This window comes from Aedes albopictus, chromosome 2, assembly GCF_035046485.1.
Source record: "Aedes albopictus strain Foshan chromosome 2, AalbF5, whole genome shotgun sequence".
NCBI classification, from domain to species: Eukaryota; Metazoa; Arthropoda; class Insecta; order Diptera; family Culicidae; genus Aedes; species Aedes albopictus.
The window spans coordinates 201707819-201730420 of record NC_085137.1 but is presented as its reverse complement, the minus strand read 5'-3'; the positions used below and the strand labels follow the sequence as shown (position 1 = coordinate 201730420).

Below are 22602 nucleotides of genomic sequence, written 5' to 3'. Positions count from 1 at the left end.
TTATGAAGATACGGTAAACATGGCACCACTCTAACGTCAAATGGGGACTGGATAACAAGTTGAATTTTTAGTTAAAGTTATGTGCACTCGATAACTTGCTTGACCCAATCTCACCCCTATTCTTAATATTTAGACATAGGGTCAAAAATATTCGATTTTTAAATAAAAAGAGCAATGACATCCCGCTTTTTTCATTTCATCAACCAGGTAATACCTACAGCTAATCACTTACAAGAAAATTTATGGTTAGGTAGTTGTGTTAAATATTAAGAAGGAGAAATTTTTTCATAGTGATTTACTAGTAGTTTCATCATATAAGTTTAGCCACAAATTTAACAAAAAACGATTATTGCTAAACATCTTATACTGCATCATGACGTGTAAAAGCATCTCCTCTTTGAAATAATATAAAGTTTTCAATATAAATTAGCGATAGTTGATGAGCTATTTCAAATTTTATGTTTCTCCGTTTTGACCCAATCTCACACCCCAGACCCATTGTCACCCCCATCGACGGTAGTTCATTTAATTTAAATAAAAATAGTTTACTTCTCTAAGGCAGGTTGCCACTAGTAATTTCTCTGTCATATTAGGTACAGAAACGAGTTGGGACGAAAGCATAAGTAGCGAGGAAGTTTTTGGAAGTCGATTTAACGTTTTTAGAGATGATCGCGACAAAGCAGTATCTAATAAGAAATCTGGTGGAGGAGTATTAATCGCAATTAGTGCCAATTACGAGTCGGAGCTAATTTCAACCAGCAAGTGTAAAGAATTTGATCATGTTTGGGTCAAATCATCAATAGGGAGTCAGGTTCATATATTTGCAACGGTATATTTTCCATCTGAAAATGCTAAAAAAGAGTCATACTTAAAAATTTTCACTATTGCTGAGCAAATTATTTCAAAAGTACAGTCCAGAGACAAATATTCACGTATATGGCGATTTCAATCAACGCTCTGTAAATTTTGTTATAGATGACGAAAATGACTCTCTATTGATACCAATTGTGGGAGACAATGAAACACTCCAATGCCTTTTCGAAAACAGTTCAGAAATTGGTCTCAATCAAGTCAATCACATTAGAAATGAGAATAATTCCTATTTAGATTTACTATTTACTAATATGACTGATGATTTTTGTGTAAGAGAAGCATTAAGCCCGTTATGGAAAAATGAAAAATTTCATACCGCAATTGAATTTTCCATTTTCGTACATAGTACCTCGGTGAGGCCTGATGACAATTTTTTCGAACCAAGCTTCGATTACAAAAATGCTAACTTTGAACTCATTAAAAGAAAACTGAAATGTATAGATTGGCAGACTCTTATTCGTGACTCAAACATTGATCAGGGTGTCGATATATTCTATCGAACTATCTTCGATATAATTGAACAAACTATTCCTAAAAAGCGGAAGAAAGTGAACATACATAGAGTACCTGTATGGTACAATCATGACATAGTAAATCTTAAGAATAGAAAACAAAAGGCTAATAAAGCCTACAAACGCAATAGGAACGATTCAAACCTTGCGTTCTACTTGTCTATATGTGATCAGTTAAACTTAGAAACTAAAAACTTTAATATTTATAATAAGTTGAAGTGAAACGAAATCAAAATTTGAAATCAAATTGAATCAAGGCAATCTGATATCAAAATGTTATATCAATTTGCTGTTGATTACAAATCGTGTTTTCGATTTGCTATCATTTTGTTGTTAGACTTTGCTCGGGGTGTGTTCCGTCGAATTTCGTAGCCAGCATCGAACATTTTTTTTAATTTTTAAGGTTTTTTTTTGGGCATTTACCAATAACGTACTTTCACATGTTTTCAGTATTTTTTGAAAGCACCAGACAACGCTATTGAAATGCTATATCATAAGTATTTTCTTGATGAAAGTAACTTGATGACCAAATTCAGATTATTTCTGAAATCTAGCCTGAGATCCGTCAGATTTTTTTTCTGGATTTATGATAGTTTTTGTCCAGAAATTCATCCAGAACAGTTCCTTATGTTTTCACTCTCAAGAAATGAATTCCAGAAACGTAATTAACCATTTCCAGAAGCTCAGCAAACTATATTAATTCATTTTCAAATACAAATAATATTTCAAGTTTTTTTCTTATCTCTTTCCCCAGTTAAATATAATTCACTGAAGCCTCCCGTTTTTTTTTTCAGGTTTTCCAAGTAGTAGACACCATGCAACTGCTGCTGGAACTCCTTATTAATTTCTGGTGAAATTCCACGCTTGGTTGACTTGAAAAATACTAAATTTCTGCCGTATTTCATGAAGTTTTATAATATATTAAGGTTTTTTTTGTTGAACTGGTGAAAACAATTTTTCGAAAAAAAAAACTGGGACGCCCCTTTTTGGTAAAGCCGTGAATTCCTGGTTGAATTCTTTATTGAACAATTCTATAGAATTTAGAAAATAAGTTTCTTGTTAAACTAGCAAATGAAGTGCTCAGAGGAATTGCCGTAGGTCTTCTAAAGCATTCGCATAACTTCAATTATTTAATCTCATTCTACTGACATTTTAAGGAAAATAATTTCTCAAAAACAAACCTTTGACGAATTCCTGAAGAAAGTTCTGAAAATGCCACCTGAAATGAAATCTGTGATTATTTCATATTGCAATCACTGATGAAATAACAGAATGCTAGACAAATGGCAGACAGAATCCAGAATTTCTTGGATCACACATATTTCTCCAAGAATTTACGATTAGAGTAGGAATGGGACGAACCAGCCAAGGGCTGAAAGTCTCTAAATATAGACAAATCAATCAATCAACGATTAGGGTAACCATTTACTCTATCATGAAGCAGCCACTGGTTTGTCAACAATTCCGTTGAAATAACTTAAGAACAGCCAAAACTGCTCGGGTTTCAACAGAAGCTTTTTTACTCCAATCCATCTGTCTGATCTTTTTTTTTAAATATTGGTTTGATGTTTTACTGAGCCTCCCTAGATACTAGTTTTATCTTATGATAATATCTAAATGAGATGTTATTATGTTCTTCCCCACACTAGTTTTTGATCTTTTATCTATTATATTCAACAAAGCAATAGCTAATTATGTTCTTGAGTACTTTACTGAAGAATATCTAATTATGATATTCTTTTTATTTTTCGCCTACTGGGGTACTTAGTTGCAACCATTGGTACAGGTTGGTACTGAACAACGATTGTCACTAGCAGTTCCGGAATTTTTTTTGTGTTCACATTTTTGTGGAACCTTGATTGTGAAGAAATTCAGAACGTGAATCATTTTAAAAGGCCTCATTTTTTCGATAAAATAGTCATTTATTTTGAAAGAATTCGCTTATTTCAAAAGAAACTCCTTCTAACGTTCGAGGAGAAAAGTGAAAATTCATTTTGGTTTTTAACATTCAGTGAACTCGGTTGTAAAAACTATGACGCGTTGAGGAGCACAACATTAAGCAGAGAAGGCAATTTTCTATTTTTGCCGATGTCTGTTGTATGCTTGATTGTATGCTGATCAATTTTCCCCAATTTTGTGGCATTCATTTATTTATTTTTTGTTTTTTGGAATTACATAAATGACCCGATTTTGTCAGCCCCTTTTCGAAACACATTTTTTGCTCTCCTCGAAAACTCAAACAATTTTTCTAATTTTTTATTCATTTATGTTCTGCCCAATAGCTATAGTTTGATAATAAACATGGACGATTTGGTTAAAGTTTGACCGTAAGATAACGAGAGCAACAAGTTTGTCGCAAAATGGGGCTGACAAAATTGGTTCCTTACTGTATTAACTTTAAGTTCAAATTTTTGAAACAAAATTCTGTCACGTTGCTTTATAGAGATCCACCCGGTACTGGTTTTGCAAAAAAATGTTAAGTGCCGAATGCTTGAATTACAACTAATCCCAACAAACATTTTTGCTGTACAAGAGTGGAACAAACTACTCTTAAGCAAACTATAGCTTAAGAAACTGTTATTCAGCTAGTTCTGTTACTTGGGATGTTATCCGCAAAAGTTGTTTAAAAGTGATCAATCAGAGGTTAAATACGGTACGTATCATAATGCATATAAGAGCAACATTGTACGCATATTTGCAGATGCCTAGTGGTAAGGCTGTAGATCGCTAATCCGGCGAGTTTGATTACCGTTTTAGTCGGGAACTTTTCTCAACTCCCTGAGCATTGTACTTGCCTCACAATATAAAAATACATGCAATGGCAAGTAAAAAACCCTTCAATTAATAACTGTGGAAGTGCTCAAGGAACACTAAGTTGAAAAGAGGCAGGCTAAATTCTAGTGGGAACGTAAAGCCACTAAGACGAGGAAGATATATGCAGATAAGAAATGTATCATGAGCAGAGCTTCTGGAAGGTTATAAACATTACAATAGGATGCGGGCAAAACTTTTACCCTTTTTTGCAATTTCTCATCGTAATAGGCTGTTTTACCCCACGCAAATCTGACAGGAAAAGGCCTACTTTCCCACATCAAATTAGCAGTGCGGTAATGGTTCATTACAGCAATGATTTGCGTTGCGTAATGAAGCGTTACAGCACTGTTTTCAGTTTTGATTAACTTCTTGATGCTTTCTGGACGCAGTTTTGAAAAAATGTGACAGCTGCACAGTATAACCTTCTATGATCAAACTTTCTTATACATGGGTATAAACATCAGTGTGCAGTTTGATGAAAGTTTTGTTAAAAAACTATCATCAAGCGGTAATTTATGAAATTACAAAAAACGTTGTTCACAATTGTTATCTTCATCCTGCACCTTGTTGCGTTAACTACTATTAACACACTCCTATCATTTGACGGAAAGTTCGATTTTAGTGGCACATTACCTGATATCCTCCATTCCATGCGTCTCGATCTTGATGAAGCTATATCCATTTGATCAGCGGTAAATTACTAAACCTACATTTTACCACGAGCAATTCGTTCTCACATTGAATAATCGCTTTTCTCCATTCCACTATGCGACTTAAGACAAAGGTAACTATTACGCTCGGTTGGATTGAGGCCATCCCACGGAACACGACATAGTTTCGCAGACGAGATTGATATCCATCTTGCACATAAGCACACTACACTTCAACGGTGGCCGCGAATCATTGCCTCCAGTATGGCAAAACGAAGCACTCTGTAAGGCGAAATTCACTGCTATTATTTCATTAGCAAAATGGGATTCAAGTCGGAGCAGCAAACTGCGGCACACGATAGAACAACTTCCGTTCCGCACCACCGATCAGGACAAACAAGGTGAAAAAATTGGAAACGCACTTTTCTCATGCCTTGGGGACATGTTATGTTTATCGGTTACCCTGGCAACTGATATTTTTACTTTTGTTTTTGTACTTTCTGCTGCACTTTTCTGTTCTGTTCATTCCATTCCGTGGTCATCTCTCATCAACTGATAATTTATGCTTTCTTATGCAGGTATCATCCAATTATTTATTGAACACGTTGAACGAATAACAGTTGATCATAAGGTATCTTCCAAATTAAAGTCCATTTCTGATTGGAACAGAAATCTACGTGTGATCGTAACGGTAACATTAATGCAAATGAACTTTCACCGAATTAATCGCAGGACATGCGCATTGAGTATGCAAATTTTTATGGTTTTTGTGGGTAAAGCCAAGGAAATTGTCAAAATATTATAAAAACAAATTTATAGCAACAAGGAACTCTTAAATTGGCCGTTGGCATTAAATAAGCCTGATACAAATTCCGATTTTCTCTTATGACCGTCTTAAATGTTCTGACGATAACGTTCATTTCGCCGCAAAACACCAACTTTGACCGTACTTCATGAATTTCATATCCTGGCTCAAGGATGGAAATCTAGTGATCATGATAAGATCCCGAATGTGTCGCGGTTGAAGAGCATCGCACGATCATAGCAACAACCACGGCATAAATATCACAAGGCAGGCAAGTACGTCATGATAAATAGGGTATTTTAGCCAATAGTGGACCCCTTACCTATAGTGGACCCCCTTATATTTTTCCTAATTTTCCTGCTTAAATCTGTTTTACCGGTAAACTTCCACCGGGAGACGATGGATCATGTTCCTAGCCAGTAGTTACAAGTGGTGGAGCTACGCTGGAAAGCAATAGTTTGATTTTTTGAACAAATTTGTAAATGTAAACAAATCTGGGGGACCACTATTGGTTAAATCCAAGGGGGTCCACTATTGTCTCCGTTTTAACATGGTAAGAGAATACGATTTATCCTATAGTGGACCCCAACAATCCTATAGTGGACCCCGGGGGGACCACTATAGGATAATTTGAGCCAGATTTGAAATGATTATTTTATGGGAAATATGGGGTGGTTTGGTAAGGTTTTTGTGTGCAATGTGCAGGAAAGACATAGAACTTGCTGTGCAAACGTTGACAGGGGCAATTTAATTGGAATATCATACTGTTTTAACGATCAGAACAATTTTCAGCTACTAAGGGATCCACTATTGGTTAAAATACCCTACAAACCGAAAATCACACTTTCACTTTTTGTGCATTCTTGTTGCTCTAATATCAAGATATGCCAATTATTGTACTGTTTTCAATCATGAATTCTGTTTATTGGCCAATAAGTGGTTTTAATCACGATGAATAAAATTTATCACGACTTGTTTCATGATCCGATAACGTGTGATCCCATGATAAAGCGTGCATCAGATGCTTTGATTATCCCATGATACAAGCACGGGGCGATGATGGTGTCCGCATCATGCTACTGCAAGAGCAAAGGCAATCTTGGATTGTTCGTATCCTGTATCATTTGTCGCTAGAAGTGATTTTCTTCCATCCTTGCCCTGGCTCGTTGCATCGCGCCTTCTAGAGCGATATGAAGAGTAGGCATGAAAGTTCGTTACCTTGCCGCAGAACTCGGTGAGATCCGAATGAACTGGATAGTTCACCCGAAGCCCTTAAGGGGCTGTCCATAAACCACGTGGTCATTAGGGGGGGGTTTGGCCAATGACTATTTTGTATGGACAAATAAAAAAAATTGTATGGACTAATGACCACGGGGGGGGGGGGGGGTGGAGGGGTTGAAAAGTACCAAAAAAATGACCACGTGGTTTATGGACAGCCCCTAAGTAATATTGAACAATGTTCATCATTGCTGGTTAAATAAATAGCTTTTCAGAAAAGCAATTCTCGTCCACGATTTTCTACAGCTCTTTGAAGTCGATGAAAGCAGATGATGTGTTGGGACCTGGAATTCACGGTATTTTTGGATCATTTGTCGTATAATGAAGATCTGGTCCTTTGTCGACCGGCTGTCAATAAAACCGGTCAAATAACTTCCTACGATCTAATTCATATACCTTAAGGTGACAGCCCCATCACGGTGGATAGAGGACCTTAGGCCAACAACCCACTGATCTCGAAACCCTAAAACCATTCAGAAACCGAAAATGAACTGATTCAGCGGCAACTACTTTGAGCGCGAAACAATGAACAAGAACTACATATTTCGGTATTAAAGTCAATATTTTCCAAAACTGCGTGTTAGGCGATCTTCATAGACACTTCCAAACTTGTGTTAACGTAGTAGGTCATCCATGTTTTGAATGCTGAGCATCTCTTACAAAATTTGAAAAAAAAACAAGTGGAAAATATGTTAAAAGTAGCAAAATTTAAGCCGATTTTTCGCCTGATTCATAAATAGTGCCATGCCCGTGTTTTTCCCACAATTTATGTATCAGGTGTTTACTCAATGTTTTCGGTGAAGCTGCTATTTCGCAGCACTTTTCCTTCATAAACACGCTGATTCAACATTTTGAAGTTATGTAGTTGCAACTTAACTTTTCCCCCAAAAAGTTGTCCAGAAACGTATAAATTGTCAGTTGTTTTCTAATTGACAACAGTCATGCATCTTGCTAAAGCGGCTAAAAAATATAAACATTGGCAGTATAAAAATCATGCCGAAAATTTTCGTTGATTTCGGAAACGAAATCGGATTCCACGCTGTAACAACTATTGTGATGTTCTATATACACAAGGAGTTGCCCTGCAATAGTTATTTATGTAACGAGTTGCAAAAAGTTGATTTTTTCAGCACGAGTTCGTATTTATCCAACGGGGCTTGCCGAGTTGCATTATGAACATTATACAACTATTTTTCATTATGCAACTCATTTCAGCTGCATAATGAACCTGTTCGGAAAATGTGGCCATTATGGTACTGAAATGAGTTACATAAAATTGAAATTATGATACTGAATTGCATTAAAATACTTTTCAGATGTTTTATGATAAGTTACCTTGTGATTTTGTTATTTACATCCAGCTGATTCATAAACTGTGGGTGATTCATCGGTGTGGGATCACTGTATGTCAAATAAACAATGAGAAATAAATTTTAAATCGTTTTTTTCTTATTGAAAAAATACTTTTTTTCATATATTTTTGGAAATTTTGCTAAAATTTAAGAAGATCGTCCCTAAAACTCTCCAATAACTTAAATTTCATCAATCTGACGCAAAACTTGGGCTTCGTGGCCATGCGGTTAGCGGCGTCAGTCGTTCAGGCGTATTGTGAGTGCCACGGAGTGAGGGTTCGATTCCCGCTCCAGTCGGAGGAAACTTTTCGTCAAACGAAAAATTCTTCACTGGTCCACTGGGTGTTCCGTGTTGTCCGTTGCCTAATGTTAGTGATTGTTCAGTCTGTGCAACCTCTGGTTGAAGACGGTGTAGTGTCTTGTTTTTTTTTTTAAACCTGCATTCAGATGATCGAATGGTATTATATTCAGCTCTTAATTTTTGATAAAAGATTTAAAATTGGTTGAACAAAACGCAAAATATTTGAAGTTTAGTTAATTCCATATTTTAAAAAGTTGTTAGAATCAATATTGAGCTAAAACTCAAAAACTGTTCTACTTAAAAAAAAACCCTGATTAATCCACCTAGCGGTGATGGTCCCTTTCTCGTGCTTTAAAATATCCTTTCAACAAAACTCGAGCGACATGTTGATGACATTGACATAAATACAAAATGAAAACTGCTTGCTAAATCTACTCAATATGGATACATTTTATATTAGCATAACATCCAATATTCAGAAAATATAAGACAACGATCCAAAACTCAAACCAAACAAGTGTCATGAAGCCGCAAAATTTTGAAATGTCATTTTAGAGTCATCATTCTATGACTCCGGATATCTACCCCAACTAAACTAACCGCCATCTTGAGCATTGAGACCCCATCTTGGATGTTCTGGTATTCATTTTTGGTCTCTGCACCTAAAATTACATAAAATAGTCGCCGTATTGAATTTTGGCATGTCGTTTATGATTTTCTGGTTACCAGTTTTGGACGAATACCGGCATTCTTCCCCATTCAAACTATAGTCATATTGCAGACCTTGTGAAACAGCACACAGCTTGGGTTTTCTGATTACACATTTTGAATTCTAGACATATTTCCATACAAAATATGCCCATAATGCAAGAATTAAAAATCCTATAAAACACCCGACTAGAAAAATATATCAAGTTTATAACACATTCTGTTATGATGTTATGAAGCTTTTCTATAACATATTTTGTTATAAACTAGATGCAGGATGATGTTAAAATAACTAAAACTGTAACAAAAAGTACACCGGTCTAATCAAAATAATAACTTATTTTGTTATAATCAGATCAAAATTATAACACAATATGATATAAATTTTGGCTTCAATAAAACTAGTTTCTATCATATTTTGATACAATTGTGTAAAATGATGTTCTGAATGTCGAAGAATCAGAACTAAATTATTTCACAATGAGTTATTGAACAACATTTGTGTTATTGAACAACATTGTGTTATAAACAATATGATACAATTGAGTTATAATATTTTTAAACACCAATGATGTTAAACATGATTACATCACAATGAGTTATACATATCATGGTTTGTTATAATTATGTTATATTTTTGTTAGAATCTTCTAGTCGGGCAGGCACTAACTTGAATACTGGGCCATTATCTTGCACTTTGGACCACTATCTTGGATGCTCTGGTGAACTCCGAACATATTTCCCATACCAAATACACTTATTTTACATAGTTTTAGAGCTCAAAATTCCTTTAAACAGCCACCATCTTCTGTTGACGCGATCAAATTCCTATTGTTCCATTCAACGTTGACCCATCCTGCTATAAATTTACACCTTAGGAATCTGAAATGGTACGATTTGATGAGGTCGCTTTAGTTTTGTCTATATTTTGTTCTCATATATGAGAACTTAGACCTATTCGTCAATGTTTATCAGGCCATTAAACAAAGCCACGATGTAATTTTTCACATGAACGTTGGTTCTGCTACACAACAGCTAGTCTCTAATGTGATCTAAGGCTATTTTCTTGCTAACCGTTCATTAGATTATCAAAAAATCTGCGATCTGATGTGTCGTATGTATGGGTTTGGTTCATTTTTATGTTCGGTAATTTCCGGTGGGATAGCCGGATCTGATTCCATGAGTCATGGACCATGACACTACCGGTTGTCCCAATTATGGTCTGAGAATATTTTATTGCTATTTATTCACCTTTACCTAATCACCGCGATTTGATATATCGCATGAATGGGTTTGCTTCACTTTTAGTTCTAACCACTTTCGAAGCCACAGCTGAACCCGCAACACTACCGGGAATCTAATGTGGTCTGACCCTATTTTTCCATCAGGTTGTCGATAAGTCGTGATCAGTCTTGTTAGAGATCACAGTCATTTGAATCTTTTCGTCGATATTCGGCCTCATTTGTCTTCGACATTCGCAACACAAGCAATCAAACTACTGTTCGAAACAAAAATGTCAAACGAAGGCACTTCACCACGATAGCGGCTTCGGGAGACGGTTCGGCTTTTGTTATTCCTGTCTTCTTCCATAATAAGAGCTATGTTGCCCATCTCTGTGTCGAATTCAATGCAACATACAATAATAAACTAATATTAACATTCATAATCGGAATTGGCTGAAAATCTATGCGTAAAGCTAGAATTAGACACATGTCATCGTGTCAGATGACATTGATTTGACCCTTTCTTATGTTTATTGATCTTCGTTCTACTGCTCGTGTTGTGTGTAGGTAAGTGGTAACGATAGTGCACGAATGTAACAAAACCGACTGACAAGTGTCGAATGTTTACAAGACTGGTCGTGATTTGATGTACCGCATCCATGGGTTTGGTTAAATTTTACATTTTACTATTTACCCGGATCTGATTCCGGGTAACTACCGGCTGAACCAAATATGGTCTAACATTATTGAACCAAATTGAAGGTGTCACATGCAGGGTTTGACAATTTCGACGGGACTCTCGGAAATAATTCCGGAACACTACCAGTTGTCTTTAGTATGACGTAAGGCTATTTTCTAGCTAACTTTTCATCAGGTTATCGCAAAAGCCACGATTTGATGTGTCACATGCCTGGATTTGGTTTACTTTTACATTTGGCCTCTTCCTGCCACTCAAAACCGATTCCGAAACACTTGTTGGCCGTTCATTAGGTAATCTAAAAAGCCGCTATTTGATGGAACGCATCTACGGTTTGTTTCTCTTTTAGATTTAACCACTTCGGCGGGAACCCCGGAACGGGTTCCGGAACACTACTGGTTCAGATATGGTCTGAGATGGTTTTCCTGCTCATTGTTCATCAAGCCATCGAAAATGCCGTGGTTTGATGTGTCGCATGTATTCGTTTGGTTCAATTGTATATTTGGCCACTTCCAGCGGGACGCCTAGAACCGGTTCCGGAACACTACCGGTTCAGATATGGTCTGAGATGATTTTCCTGCTCATTATCCATCAGGTCATCGAAAATGCCGTGGTTTGATGTGCCACATGCATGGTTTTGGTTCAATTGTATATTTGGCCACTTCCAGCGGGACGCCTTGAACCGGTTTCGGAACACTACCGGTTCAGATATGGTCTGCGACTATTTTCCTGCTTACCGTTCATCAGGTTATCGAAAATGCCGTGGTTTGATGTGTCTCATGCATGGGTTTGGTTCACTTGTATATTTGGCCACTTCCAGCGGGACGCCTAGAACCGGTTCCGGAACACTACCGGTTCAGATATGGTCTGAGATGGTTTTCCTGCTCATTATCCATCAGGTCATCGAAAATGCAGTGGTTTAATGTGCCGCATGCATGGGTTTGGTTCAATTGTATATATGGCCACTTCCAGCGGGACGACTAGAACCGGTTCCGGAACACTACCGATTCAGATATGGTCTGAGATGGTTTTCCTGCTCATTGTTTATCAGGTCATCGAAAATGCCGTGGTTTGATGTGTCGCATGCATGGGTTTGGTTCAATTGTATTTTTGACCACTTCCAGTGGAAAGCCTAGAACCGGTTCCGGAACACTACCGGTTCGGATATGGTCTGAGACTATTTTCCTGCTTACCGCTCATCAGATTATCGAAAATGCCGTGGTTTGATGTGTCTCATGCATGGGTTTGGTTCACTTTGATATTTGCCACTTCCGGCGGGACACCCGGAACCGGTTCTGGAATACTACTGGTTCAGATATGGTCTTAGACTATTTTTCTGCTTACCGCTCATCAGGTTATCGAAAATGCCGTGGTTTGATGTGTCGCATGCATAGGTTTGATGCTTTTTCATATCTGGTCCCTTCCTGGGGTACCGTTCCGGAACACCTAAATGGCCATATCTCCGGAACGGCTGAACCGATCCGAACCATTTTTAATAGGAAACAATAGGACCAGCTTCCGCGTCGAATGAACCGTCGGTCATTGAAATCGGATAAGGTTTACTGCCAAAAAGTGATGTGAGTTTTTTTGTACACACACATACAGACGCACACACACACGCACACACATACACACACACATACACACACACAGACATCACCTCAATTCGTCGAGCTGTGTCGATTGATATATGTCATTTGACCCTCCGGGCCTTCTATCAAAAATTCATTTTTGGAGTGAACATATAGCCTTTCCAGTACACTTAGTGTACGAGAAAGGCAAAAATTAGGCACGGTTTCGAAATCAGCGCGAAATTTTGATCGTTGACAGAAGTTCACGACTTTCGTTTTATTTTGTAAACTAGTGTAATTCGTGCATGGTGGCTTCACACTTGGATTTCCATCATCGATGTCATTAAAAGCCGATAGCAACAGAAATTCGGGAGCGGAACTGGAGGGAGGTGGGTCGGCCACATTCTACGCAACGAAATCTACAAGCAAGCGTTAGATTGGAATATCGCAGCAGAGGCACACCCAGAGGGTATGGGGTCGCAGCCTCAACAACGAAATAAAGCAAGTCGACCAAAAGTTAAAAAGTCGACAGAAATTTGACCTGGCCACAGGCCAAAGCAATGGCGGACAATTGCCCAGGATGGAGATCTTTCAATTCGGCCTTCTGCACCACCGTGGGTGCCCAAGACTGAAAGAATGTGAGTATTCAAAGGGGTGATCTCTCTTCAAATGATTGCTTTCTTGGGAATGGGCAGATTACTGAGCAGTTCCTTTTGAAATCGATGATCGTTTGTTGTATGCTTAGATCAGTCTCAAATTTTGTATAAGCATATTTCAGGACCAACAAGGACAATTTGCATCATCAGTGCGACATTTTGACTCTAGCCTCACTTTTACCAACGGCCTAAGCAGAAAATCATTGGAATTTTAAAAAATACCAGAAACGGTTTGTCCGATCGATTTGATGTCTTCGCCAATAGTTTAGGCAACTTGTCGGACTATGTGAAAAACGTATACACTGTAAAAACGTTGTAAAAATAACAATTATTTGAAAAATAAATCTTGAAAATCAGCATTACAGCGAAATTTTGCTAAATGATACCGTTTCCGAGATACAGCGATTTTACAACTGAATTAACATATTCAGTTTTCGGTTTTTTTTTCAAATATTTTACGATTTTGACAAAACAGTTTCTTACCGATTTTGGCAACACCGAATTCACCACGTGTTGCCAAAATCGGTAAGAAACTGTATTATGTGTGCTGTCGTCTATGCATATGCTTTCTAATTTCCAACGGTTCATTAGTGTATGCCACAGTTTTAAATATTCCAGCCTTTCAAAATTCTGCCTGATGTATAAATCTCAAACTTCTTAGTATTCTTAATTCAATTAAAACAAAAAAAATCGAAACACTTAAATCGTATGTAAATAGATTCGTGTATCAAAATCACTTAAAAACTAGAAGCATATCAGTATGTTTCCATATTGGGTACATCTAACATCGTTCATTCATCCTCAAAGCGAACCTTCGAAAACAGTCGTTTCTTTTCCCCCTTGGATGGCATAACGTCCTCAAACAACGCGTAGAACAGCTGACGATGGTGGTCCAAAAAGTACGTGATCTCGAGCACTTTGGCACGGTTCCGTTTGATCTCCGATCTGCAAGTAGAAAGACACGACCAGTCATAATCGGCTTAAAATGTGCGCAACGTCAAACAATCTCGCTTACTGCTGCAGTCCGTCGCAGAGTTCTCTGACCCAGTTACGGCTCCGGCTGATCAGTTTGTCTTCGCGAGCGTCAATCACCTGCATATGGTGATCACGCATTCCAGCGGCCAGATTGTTTATTACATCTTTGTCGTCCAGGGACTTGATAGCGGGAGTAGGTAAATGAAAATAGAAAGCTGGTTAGTTTTTTTTTTTCTGCGTTATGAAAAGATAAGGAGAAACATCTTATTATCGCATGCATACACATTTCAGAGATATAATAACGTACAACTGATAAATAAAGTATCAAATCACAGTGGATTATGAACGGCCCTCTTGTCATTACCTCTTGCAATCCTGTGGGAATATCCTTGGCATGGCCGGACGCGGCCTTGAATGTCACGAACTGCTGTACAATTCCAACGAGCGCATCGCTGAAATTGATCTCTGCCTCACGCATCAGCACAAACTGGGCTTGCGAGAGCTCGATGAACTCATTGGTCATCTCTTTGATGGTGTTCTCGAAGTTGGAATTGCCCTCTTCAGTGCGCTCAAACAGCTGCATCTCGATGCTCATCAACGTGTGCCACGAGTCCTCGAAGATGGAATTGAACTCGTCCTTGGCCAAATCAAGTTCATCCAAAAACGGCTGAATGCTATGCGCCGACGGCGATGACAAAGGCGAATCAGTCTGTAGGGGAGAATTCCGACTCAGCTCTGTCACGATTTGCTTCACCTTAGGGCAAACGCGGTTGTACACCTCCAAAAAACGATTGATGATGCTGGTTAAGCGAAGTGACCCTGTGTTAGATCTTCCAAGCATAAACAAACATTAAACATAATTTTGCTTACTCTTGTCCAATATTTTGCGCTTTCTTTCGTTCCATCTCGATGCAGCGACTGTACAGCTGGATTTCCTTCTGGCGACGTTCGTACTGCTCCAGGCCAATTTTGTATATCTGCTGCGTGAATGTGTAGGCTTCGGTCATATACCTAGGGAATTATAATCCACGGTCATCATCAATTGCGAAACGAAAATTACACAATCGTACTCATTTTTTAGCTCCACGGCATCCTCGCCAATTGCCAGAAGTGCTTCACCGTCAGGGTCTTCGATAAACAGCGATTCAAACAATCGGTGCCCATTGAGATGTTCGACGAAGCTTTTCGATAGATACACCTCATCGGCTTTCTCTTTCGCGATTCGTTCCCTTTCGATGATCTCAAACTTCTCATTCTCCAGAATATCTTGCAGTTCACGACTGAAAATATGAGGGCAGTATATTCCTCAAAGCTTTAAAGCTAGAAAAGTTTGAAATCCTACGAAAAAAATGTGCTTATTCGACTCAATGTGACGTTGACCTTCTATCACAAGGAATAAAATACAGTTACTAGCAAAAATTCTCATACATTCGAATTGTTAAACGTGTGGGTATTCAGCAAGGCTATGCTGAGGGTGATGAGTCGGACCAGGAACATTCCATAATGGAAATTTCATTGAAGATGCTTTTAACGCATTCTAAATCACAAAAAAACTAGGAAACTCACGTGTAAATATCTTTCCCTGCCTCTCGCTCCTCCGGTTTGATAAGCACGTATTGATAATATTTCAAATGTGGCAGCAAACACGCCACGTACAGTCTCAATGGCTTGTCTTTGTCCTCGGCAATTGGGTTTTCCGCCAAGTTCAAAGATCGCATTTCCTTCAGAAACCTCAGCCTTTCCAATCCGTCAAGGGTGTCGATTTTGTTCTTTCCAGCACTGAAGATAACTAAATTTTCCAACCGGTCCAAATTCTCCAGCCTTTTGATACGGTTTCCAAACAGCGACAACGTTCGCAGTAGCACCAGCTGGTCAAGGTTCTCAATTTTCTCAATGAAATTGAAGGACAAGTTCAGCTCTTTAAGTCTGGTGAGCCGGTGAAGATTTTCAATTTTATCGATTTTGTTGAACGCCAAGGATAGAATTTCCAAATTCTTCAGTACCCAGAGGTGATCAATTTTGAGAATATCTGCAAATCGTAGAGCATGTTGAAAAACTTATATATCAAACAAAAACTCAGAACAATTAAGAAACTCACTTTGAAACTCTAACCGAATGACGGTTATCAGATCCAACTGAATCTCATCCATGCGCGCCAACCGGCCGGCTTCCCCCTTATGGCCTTGCTCGATGATGGCCTTCGTGAGCATTGCATTGCTAATTACACCTGGTTCTTGCTCCTTGTGAACGCTATTCTCTGCGGCTAGTTTTTTCGACATCTTTTCGTATCTTTTTTTTTCTTTGAAAATGTTAGTTTATTGCAGATTCCAATAAAATAAACTCAGCTGAAAAATCGTGTGTTTTGGCAGATGATCAGCGAAAAATAAACGCATGTATGTTATAAACAAGGGTGGCTGTTTCCCGCAGCAACCCGGTATTTCAGCAAGGAGGAAAAGGGAAAAACAGGAAACAGCTTAGGGGAAGAATCGAAAAATGCATGCTTGTCGTTTATCAAATACATTAGGGAACCCGACCCAAAATGGGGTAAAATCATGGATTTAATGTTAGTAAAATGGTCCAACTCTTGGCCCAACTCATAAAATCATGTAATTTGATCATTACTATACGCAGGCCCGCGCATAGAAAATGCGTTAAGGTAGCGGCTTTTCCTAATTTTAAAAAAATGTGACAATCTATGTATTGAATATATGAAAAAGCGTGCTAAAAGGGAGAAAGGGGGTTTGAAATACCCAAAAGATAATGGGCATCATTTTTGAATGGTATCTTACCGCATGGCAGACGACCTTTTGCACCACTTCCATTTTAATAACCAACGGTTCTTAATTGGGTTCTTCAGAGGTATCCGGATTATTTTATAATCGGATTCTCCACCCAAAAATTAGTCGGAATCCAAAATTTCATAATTTTTGGAGTGCGGGAACTATTTTTTTGCAGCTTCTCATCGTAATAGGCCATTTTACCTCACGCAAATCTGACAGGAAAAGGCCTACTTTCCCACACCAAATTAACAGTGCTGTAATGGTTCATTACAGCACTGATTTGCGTTGCGTAACGAACCATTACAGCACTGTTTTCAGTTTTGATCAACTTATTGATGCTTTCTGGACGCAGGTTTGAAAAATTGTGACAACTGCACAGTATAGCCTGCTATGATCAGACTTCCTTAATCATGGCTATGAACATCAGTGTACAGTCTGATGAAAAAGTTTAGTTAAAAACTATCCTAAATTTATGAAGGTGCAAAAAACGTTGTACGCAACTCGGTGCAGAACTCGATTTTTACAGCACCCGTCGTAATTATCCAACTCGGCAAGCCTCGTTGGATAAATGTACGACCGTGCTGTAAAAATCTTCATTCTGCACCTTGTTGCGTAAACTACTATTAAAATGCATTTAAAGTTTGTCATTGTATCCACGAAAATTAAAACTGTTTTGTTATTTTAACCATCAAAACAAAGCTATTGGAATCCAATAAAATCACGCTATACTCAGAAAAATGATCGATTAGGCTATTGAAAATAGCAATATTTTATTCACTAAACAACCCAATTGCTGAAAATCTATGAAAATGCATAAGTTTCGTGAATATTTCTGTTGAAGTATAGCCTCGAGTGCACGGAGTCAAATACTTTACAAGTAATACTTACCACCTCCACTTTTGCTCTCGAATTTCTGTCGCTATCGGCTTTTGATGACATCAAAGATGGAACTCCAGGTTGGAGATCCAAATGTTTAGTCACCATGCACGAATCATATACCGCAGGCATCTATTGTTGAAGACCTGCAGCCGTTGAGTGTTCTCTACTAATATGTACACACCAAGTTGCACTGGCGTATAGCAGAACAGATTTCACGTTCGAGTTGAAAATTCGGCTAATCTGGTTGTTTTTCTATACATTTTTTAAACTCGCAAAAGCACCCCTCGTCTTCTTGATCCGTGCACCTATGTCGATGCTGGTGCCGGCTTCGGCCATCATTCCCCAGACAACCAATTTGCACGTATAATGAAGTTTATGTTCATGTTATACGTACTTTTATACGGTAAAGTTACATCGCATAAGATGCAGTAAAAGTGCCTTATGCGTACAAAAGTGGAGGCGCTATACGTGCATTGTCGGGAAAATAATGACGCTATATGACTTGAAGCGATATCTCATGCGATGTACGGTATGCACTATTGCGACATAATATAGCACCTTATGCGACTTAAAATATTCGAAATAAAAAAATCTTGTCACCTAAGTATCGAACTAATAACCTTTGGATTATCGAGCCGCACTTCACACTTAGCACCAAACACTACTTATGAAACACACTGATTAAATGTCATGACATTCTAACACACCTCCGTGCTTGTTGGAATGCATTTGGTTTCCGTGCGCTGTACGTGTTCGGCAGGCTCTATGGAAATCAAAATGATGTACCATGATTTCCCGCACAGTTACCACTACTCCTCTCTTGTTAGCACCACCCATTGTTAATTATAAGGTCAACAAAACAAAAATGATGACTTTGTAACTGTTTTGTAACCATAATGATGACTATTCACTTTCTTTTAACTTTTTGGCACTCCAACAGCACCTCTTTCATTGTTATCACACATCACATCGCAATATGCCATCGTTAACGATTCTAGCTTATGTTGTATGTACATGTCAATGGTTTTTCATAGCTCATTATATAAGTAATAAATGGACAACATTTCATTGCATTCGGTTCATTGAATCCGGAGATATAACAGCTCAAAGTTGGCTATCGGATAATTTTATCTTTTTCAAAAATCTTTATAACTTCGTGAAGAATTGTCCGATCTTTTCCAAATTTTGTCCACTGATACACAACTAGTTGAGGAACTTACAGTAAAAATTTGAAAATATTTGATGCACTTTTCGGAAAGTTACAGCTTATTGAACATTTTTTGAAAAGTGAAAATTTTGCCTGTCCCGATAATTTTCTCTATCCCCTGTATATGCGATAGTGACTGAAAATAGTACTTTATACGATGTACAGCGTGCATCCTTATGCGATTCCTGGTTGTCTGGGTCGGCTACCAAGATATTAGAAGCTTTCAGCATTCTGCACTGATTGCCCAGCTACCGTAAAACTGGAAGGGTTGACCGTGGTTACATCCAACGATTTGGACTGGTTGACGTTGATGGTAAGACATGCCGCTGAGGAGCGATTGGCAAGAACATCGAGCTTGCTCTGCATATCACAGCGCCGTTGAGCTAGGAGAGCAACGTCATCAGTCAGTTCGAAGTAATTTAGGTACTCCATGGTAATGGGCTGCCCCAGCAACCCACGATTTGGTTCACAGTCAATTGCACCTACCAGGGTCTCGTCGATTACGATGAGGAACAGTAGCGGCGATAGTACACATCCTTGCCTCACTCCAGCAACGACCCGGATGGGATCGGACAAAACACCGTTGTGCAATGAGGCCGACGATTTTCTCAGGGACATCCTTGCGCCTAAGGGCTTCCCACATGCTTTCGTGATTGAGACGGTCGAAAGCTTTTTCGTAATCAATGAACACCAGGTGGAGAGACTCTTTAAACTCCTTGATTTACTCCAGAATAATACGGAGCGTGACAATATAGTCCAGTGCTTCCCAAACTGTGCGCCGCGGCGCCCTGGTGCGCCGCGAACCTTTCTCAGGTGCGCCGCAGGCTTTTATGTTGTGACGAAACAAAAAGAGCAAACTCTTTATTTGTATTGCGGAACACCTTTATTTTTCTTTTGTTTAGTAAGACTAGTGTCGCTTCACATTTTTTTAATCTTTCCTTGAGTCTTCGATTGTTCCATAGGATTTCTTGTATCCTTTTTAAACACTTGAACTAAAACCAAATTTTTAAATTTTTAAATTTAAATTTTTGAAATTGTTTTTGGACTTCTTAAGCTTCAGCTTTCTTTACTATCTCTTCATGTTCCTTAGTTTGCCTAAATTTTCTAAAAAAAATAAAAGTGTTTGAAAGTGTTGTTTTGCAATTTCCACAAAAAAATTGCAATAGGTAAAGTTCTGTGAAGTCATTTTAATTCAATTATAATTCTTTAATTATTAAAAAATAGTAGCTTGTTTGACCTGTACATCTGAGGTTTTTTCTTATTTATAAAGCTTCTATGATGAAATCAACATAATTTTTGGAATCTTACAAGTATTTGAGATTTGAAAAACAAATAGTTTCCCTAATTTTGTTTGAATTCTGAAAAAAAAACATGATATAAGAAGTGTGTCACGATTTTGCTTTTGATATTTAAAAGTGAAAGTTGTTTAAAATTTAAAAAAAAGCTTTGTTAAAAACTTTGGTGCGCCGCGACATTTTTGGAAATTTTAAAAAGGCGCCACGATAGCAAAAAGTTTGGGAACCTCTGATATAGTCCACACAGAATCAGCCGACACGGAATCCTGCTTGCTGCCGTCGGAGAGTTGCGTCAATCTTCTTTGAGATCGATACACAGTAACATGATGCTCCGCCAAATATCGCATACAGTCAGGTCACTGTTTTTGGGTACCTTCACTAAGACGCCTTACATCCAGTCGACCGGGAATGTCGCGGTTTCCCATAAGTTGTAGAATAATTGATGCAATAGGTAGTTGTGTGGATACTATAGGGTGAGCTTTGAGCATCTCAGCTGAAATGCGAGCGATCCCTGGGGCTCTGTTCGATTTCATGCTACGGATGACTGTTTCTATCTACCGTACAGTCATTGCACAATTATGGGTCACATACAATTATTAGTCACTTTTCACTTTAATAGATAAATACTAATTAATTGCAAGCTTTTGTTAGCCATTATCATTTTTCGTTCATAAGTTGATTTGTTTTGTGTCATTATACGTATCGCACACGGGCTTATACGTCAAAACATACATATTTTCGATACTTTTTTGTTCGGCACAAAACCATATGACAAAGTAACGCTTCGATTGTGAATATCGTAAAGTGCGTGCGCTGCTTTCGTAAGCTCTGTAACAGCGTGCTTCAGTGATTTTCAAGTGCAAAATGGTATCGTCACCAGAACAAAGGTATAATTAACGTTCTAAATGTAGAAATTCATGTGACTGCAGCTTATTAAAGCTTATTTCTAGCAAAATTTAAGTGACTCATTATTGTGCCATGGAACACCGAAAATCACACAATTATGGGTCACTTTATGTGCAGAGAGCAGTGAAGAGAATTGTCAGACAAAAGAGGCACAAAACAAGCAACAAAGAAGGTGCGACGATTACTCTTTATCCCTACTGGTAACAGATAATGATATGATCTCGAAATTTTTTGTTGCAGACAAAACGGAAGCTGAATTTGTTGCGTACTTTTCAACTCGTGAATAATCAATTATTGCTAACCCAAAGTCGAAACTGTTTGATGATAGAGCTTCACCAGAGTTGCAGTGTTTACCGACTCGAAGTTACCGTTCGAAAATCGCAATGCAAGGCTTAAAAATCTCTAAACTCGTGGTGTACGATGTTAATCCCATTATTTTCAAGTTGGGACAAACTTATGTCGCATGGGTTTGTTTGTCGCAACAAATACAGGTTGCGACATTGTCATTATTGTTGCGCGATGGTTGAATTTTGATTCACTGGCAGAGAGTTCTGCGTACATGGGCATTGCATACTTTTAGGCGTTTATCGATGGTTGTGTTAAAGGTTTTATACCAATTTTGAAAAATTGATTCCAAATCGTGAAAACACGCTTCGTTAAGAGGTTTGAGACCAGTTTTAGATTTTACTTTAGTTGATTTATCGAGAATAAGTGTTCAATCAGTGAAAAAATAGACAAAACATTATTGTTGAGCCGATTCCTCTTGAGTGACCCATAATAGGCAACAAATTGACCCATAATTGTTACACAGCCAATTTTGACCCATTATTGTGGTTTTCATTATTCATCATCATTTTAGTAATTTTCACCGTCTAAAGTAAATTTTACAAGCAAATTTTTATATAAAACCATATAAAGGAGTTTCAGTGAAGAGAATACAAAATAAAAATAATGAAAGTGTTATTTTGGTATGTAAAACGATTCATATTATGAAATGATTGTTCCTTGAGTGACCCATAATTGTGCAATGAGTGTACTAATGGAGCTTCGGTGTTGACTCGGTAATGCGTCGACCCGGATCATGTTGGGTTGTTGATAGCGTGGCCGACCCTTGAAAAAG

The 22602-nt window shown here is 38.1% G+C and overlaps 3 protein-coding genes across 6 annotated transcripts in view; 1 reads left to right on the top strand and 2 right to left on the bottom strand.

The window, feature by feature from the left end:
• LOC134287873 (probable serine/threonine-protein kinase DDB_G0268078) overlaps nt 1-5408 on the bottom strand; it is a 45142-nt gene extending 39734 nt beyond the window's left edge. Inside the window, exon 1 of the mRNA XM_062851005.1 lies at nt 4833-5408. The gene's annotated coding sequence lies outside the window, so the exon portion shown is untranslated. The remainder of the gene's footprint in view (nt 1-4832) is intronic.
• The window catches only part of LOC134287879 (uncharacterized), a 45849-nt gene that overhangs the window by 7243 nt on the left and 16004 nt on the right, over nt 1-22602 (top strand). The gene's annotated exons all lie outside the window — the stretch shown is intronic.
• Nucleotides 14140-22602, bottom strand: part of LOC134287874 (dynein regulatory complex subunit 3-like) — a 34833-nt gene continuing 26370 nt past the window's right edge. For 2 of the 4 annotated variants that reach the window (XM_062851006.1, XM_062851007.1), the window contains exons 2-8: nt 16514-16760; nt 15982-16444; nt 15486-15695; nt 15286-15426; nt 14780-15215; nt 14456-14595; nt 14140-14385 (exon numbers count right to left, since the gene is read on the bottom strand). In XM_062851006.1, coding sequence (XP_062706990.1) covers nt 14232-14385; nt 14456-14595; nt 14780-15215; nt 15286-15426; nt 15486-15695; nt 15982-16444; nt 16514-16694 — 1725 coding nt within the window. In that variant the 5' untranslated portion in view covers nt 16695-16760 and the 3' untranslated portion in view covers nt 14140-14231. The remainder of the gene's footprint in view (nt 14386-14455; nt 14596-14779; nt 15216-15285; nt 15427-15485; nt 15696-15981; nt 16445-16513; nt 16761-22602) is intronic. The other 2 variants (XM_062851008.1, XM_062851009.1) reach the window with 2 other exon arrangements.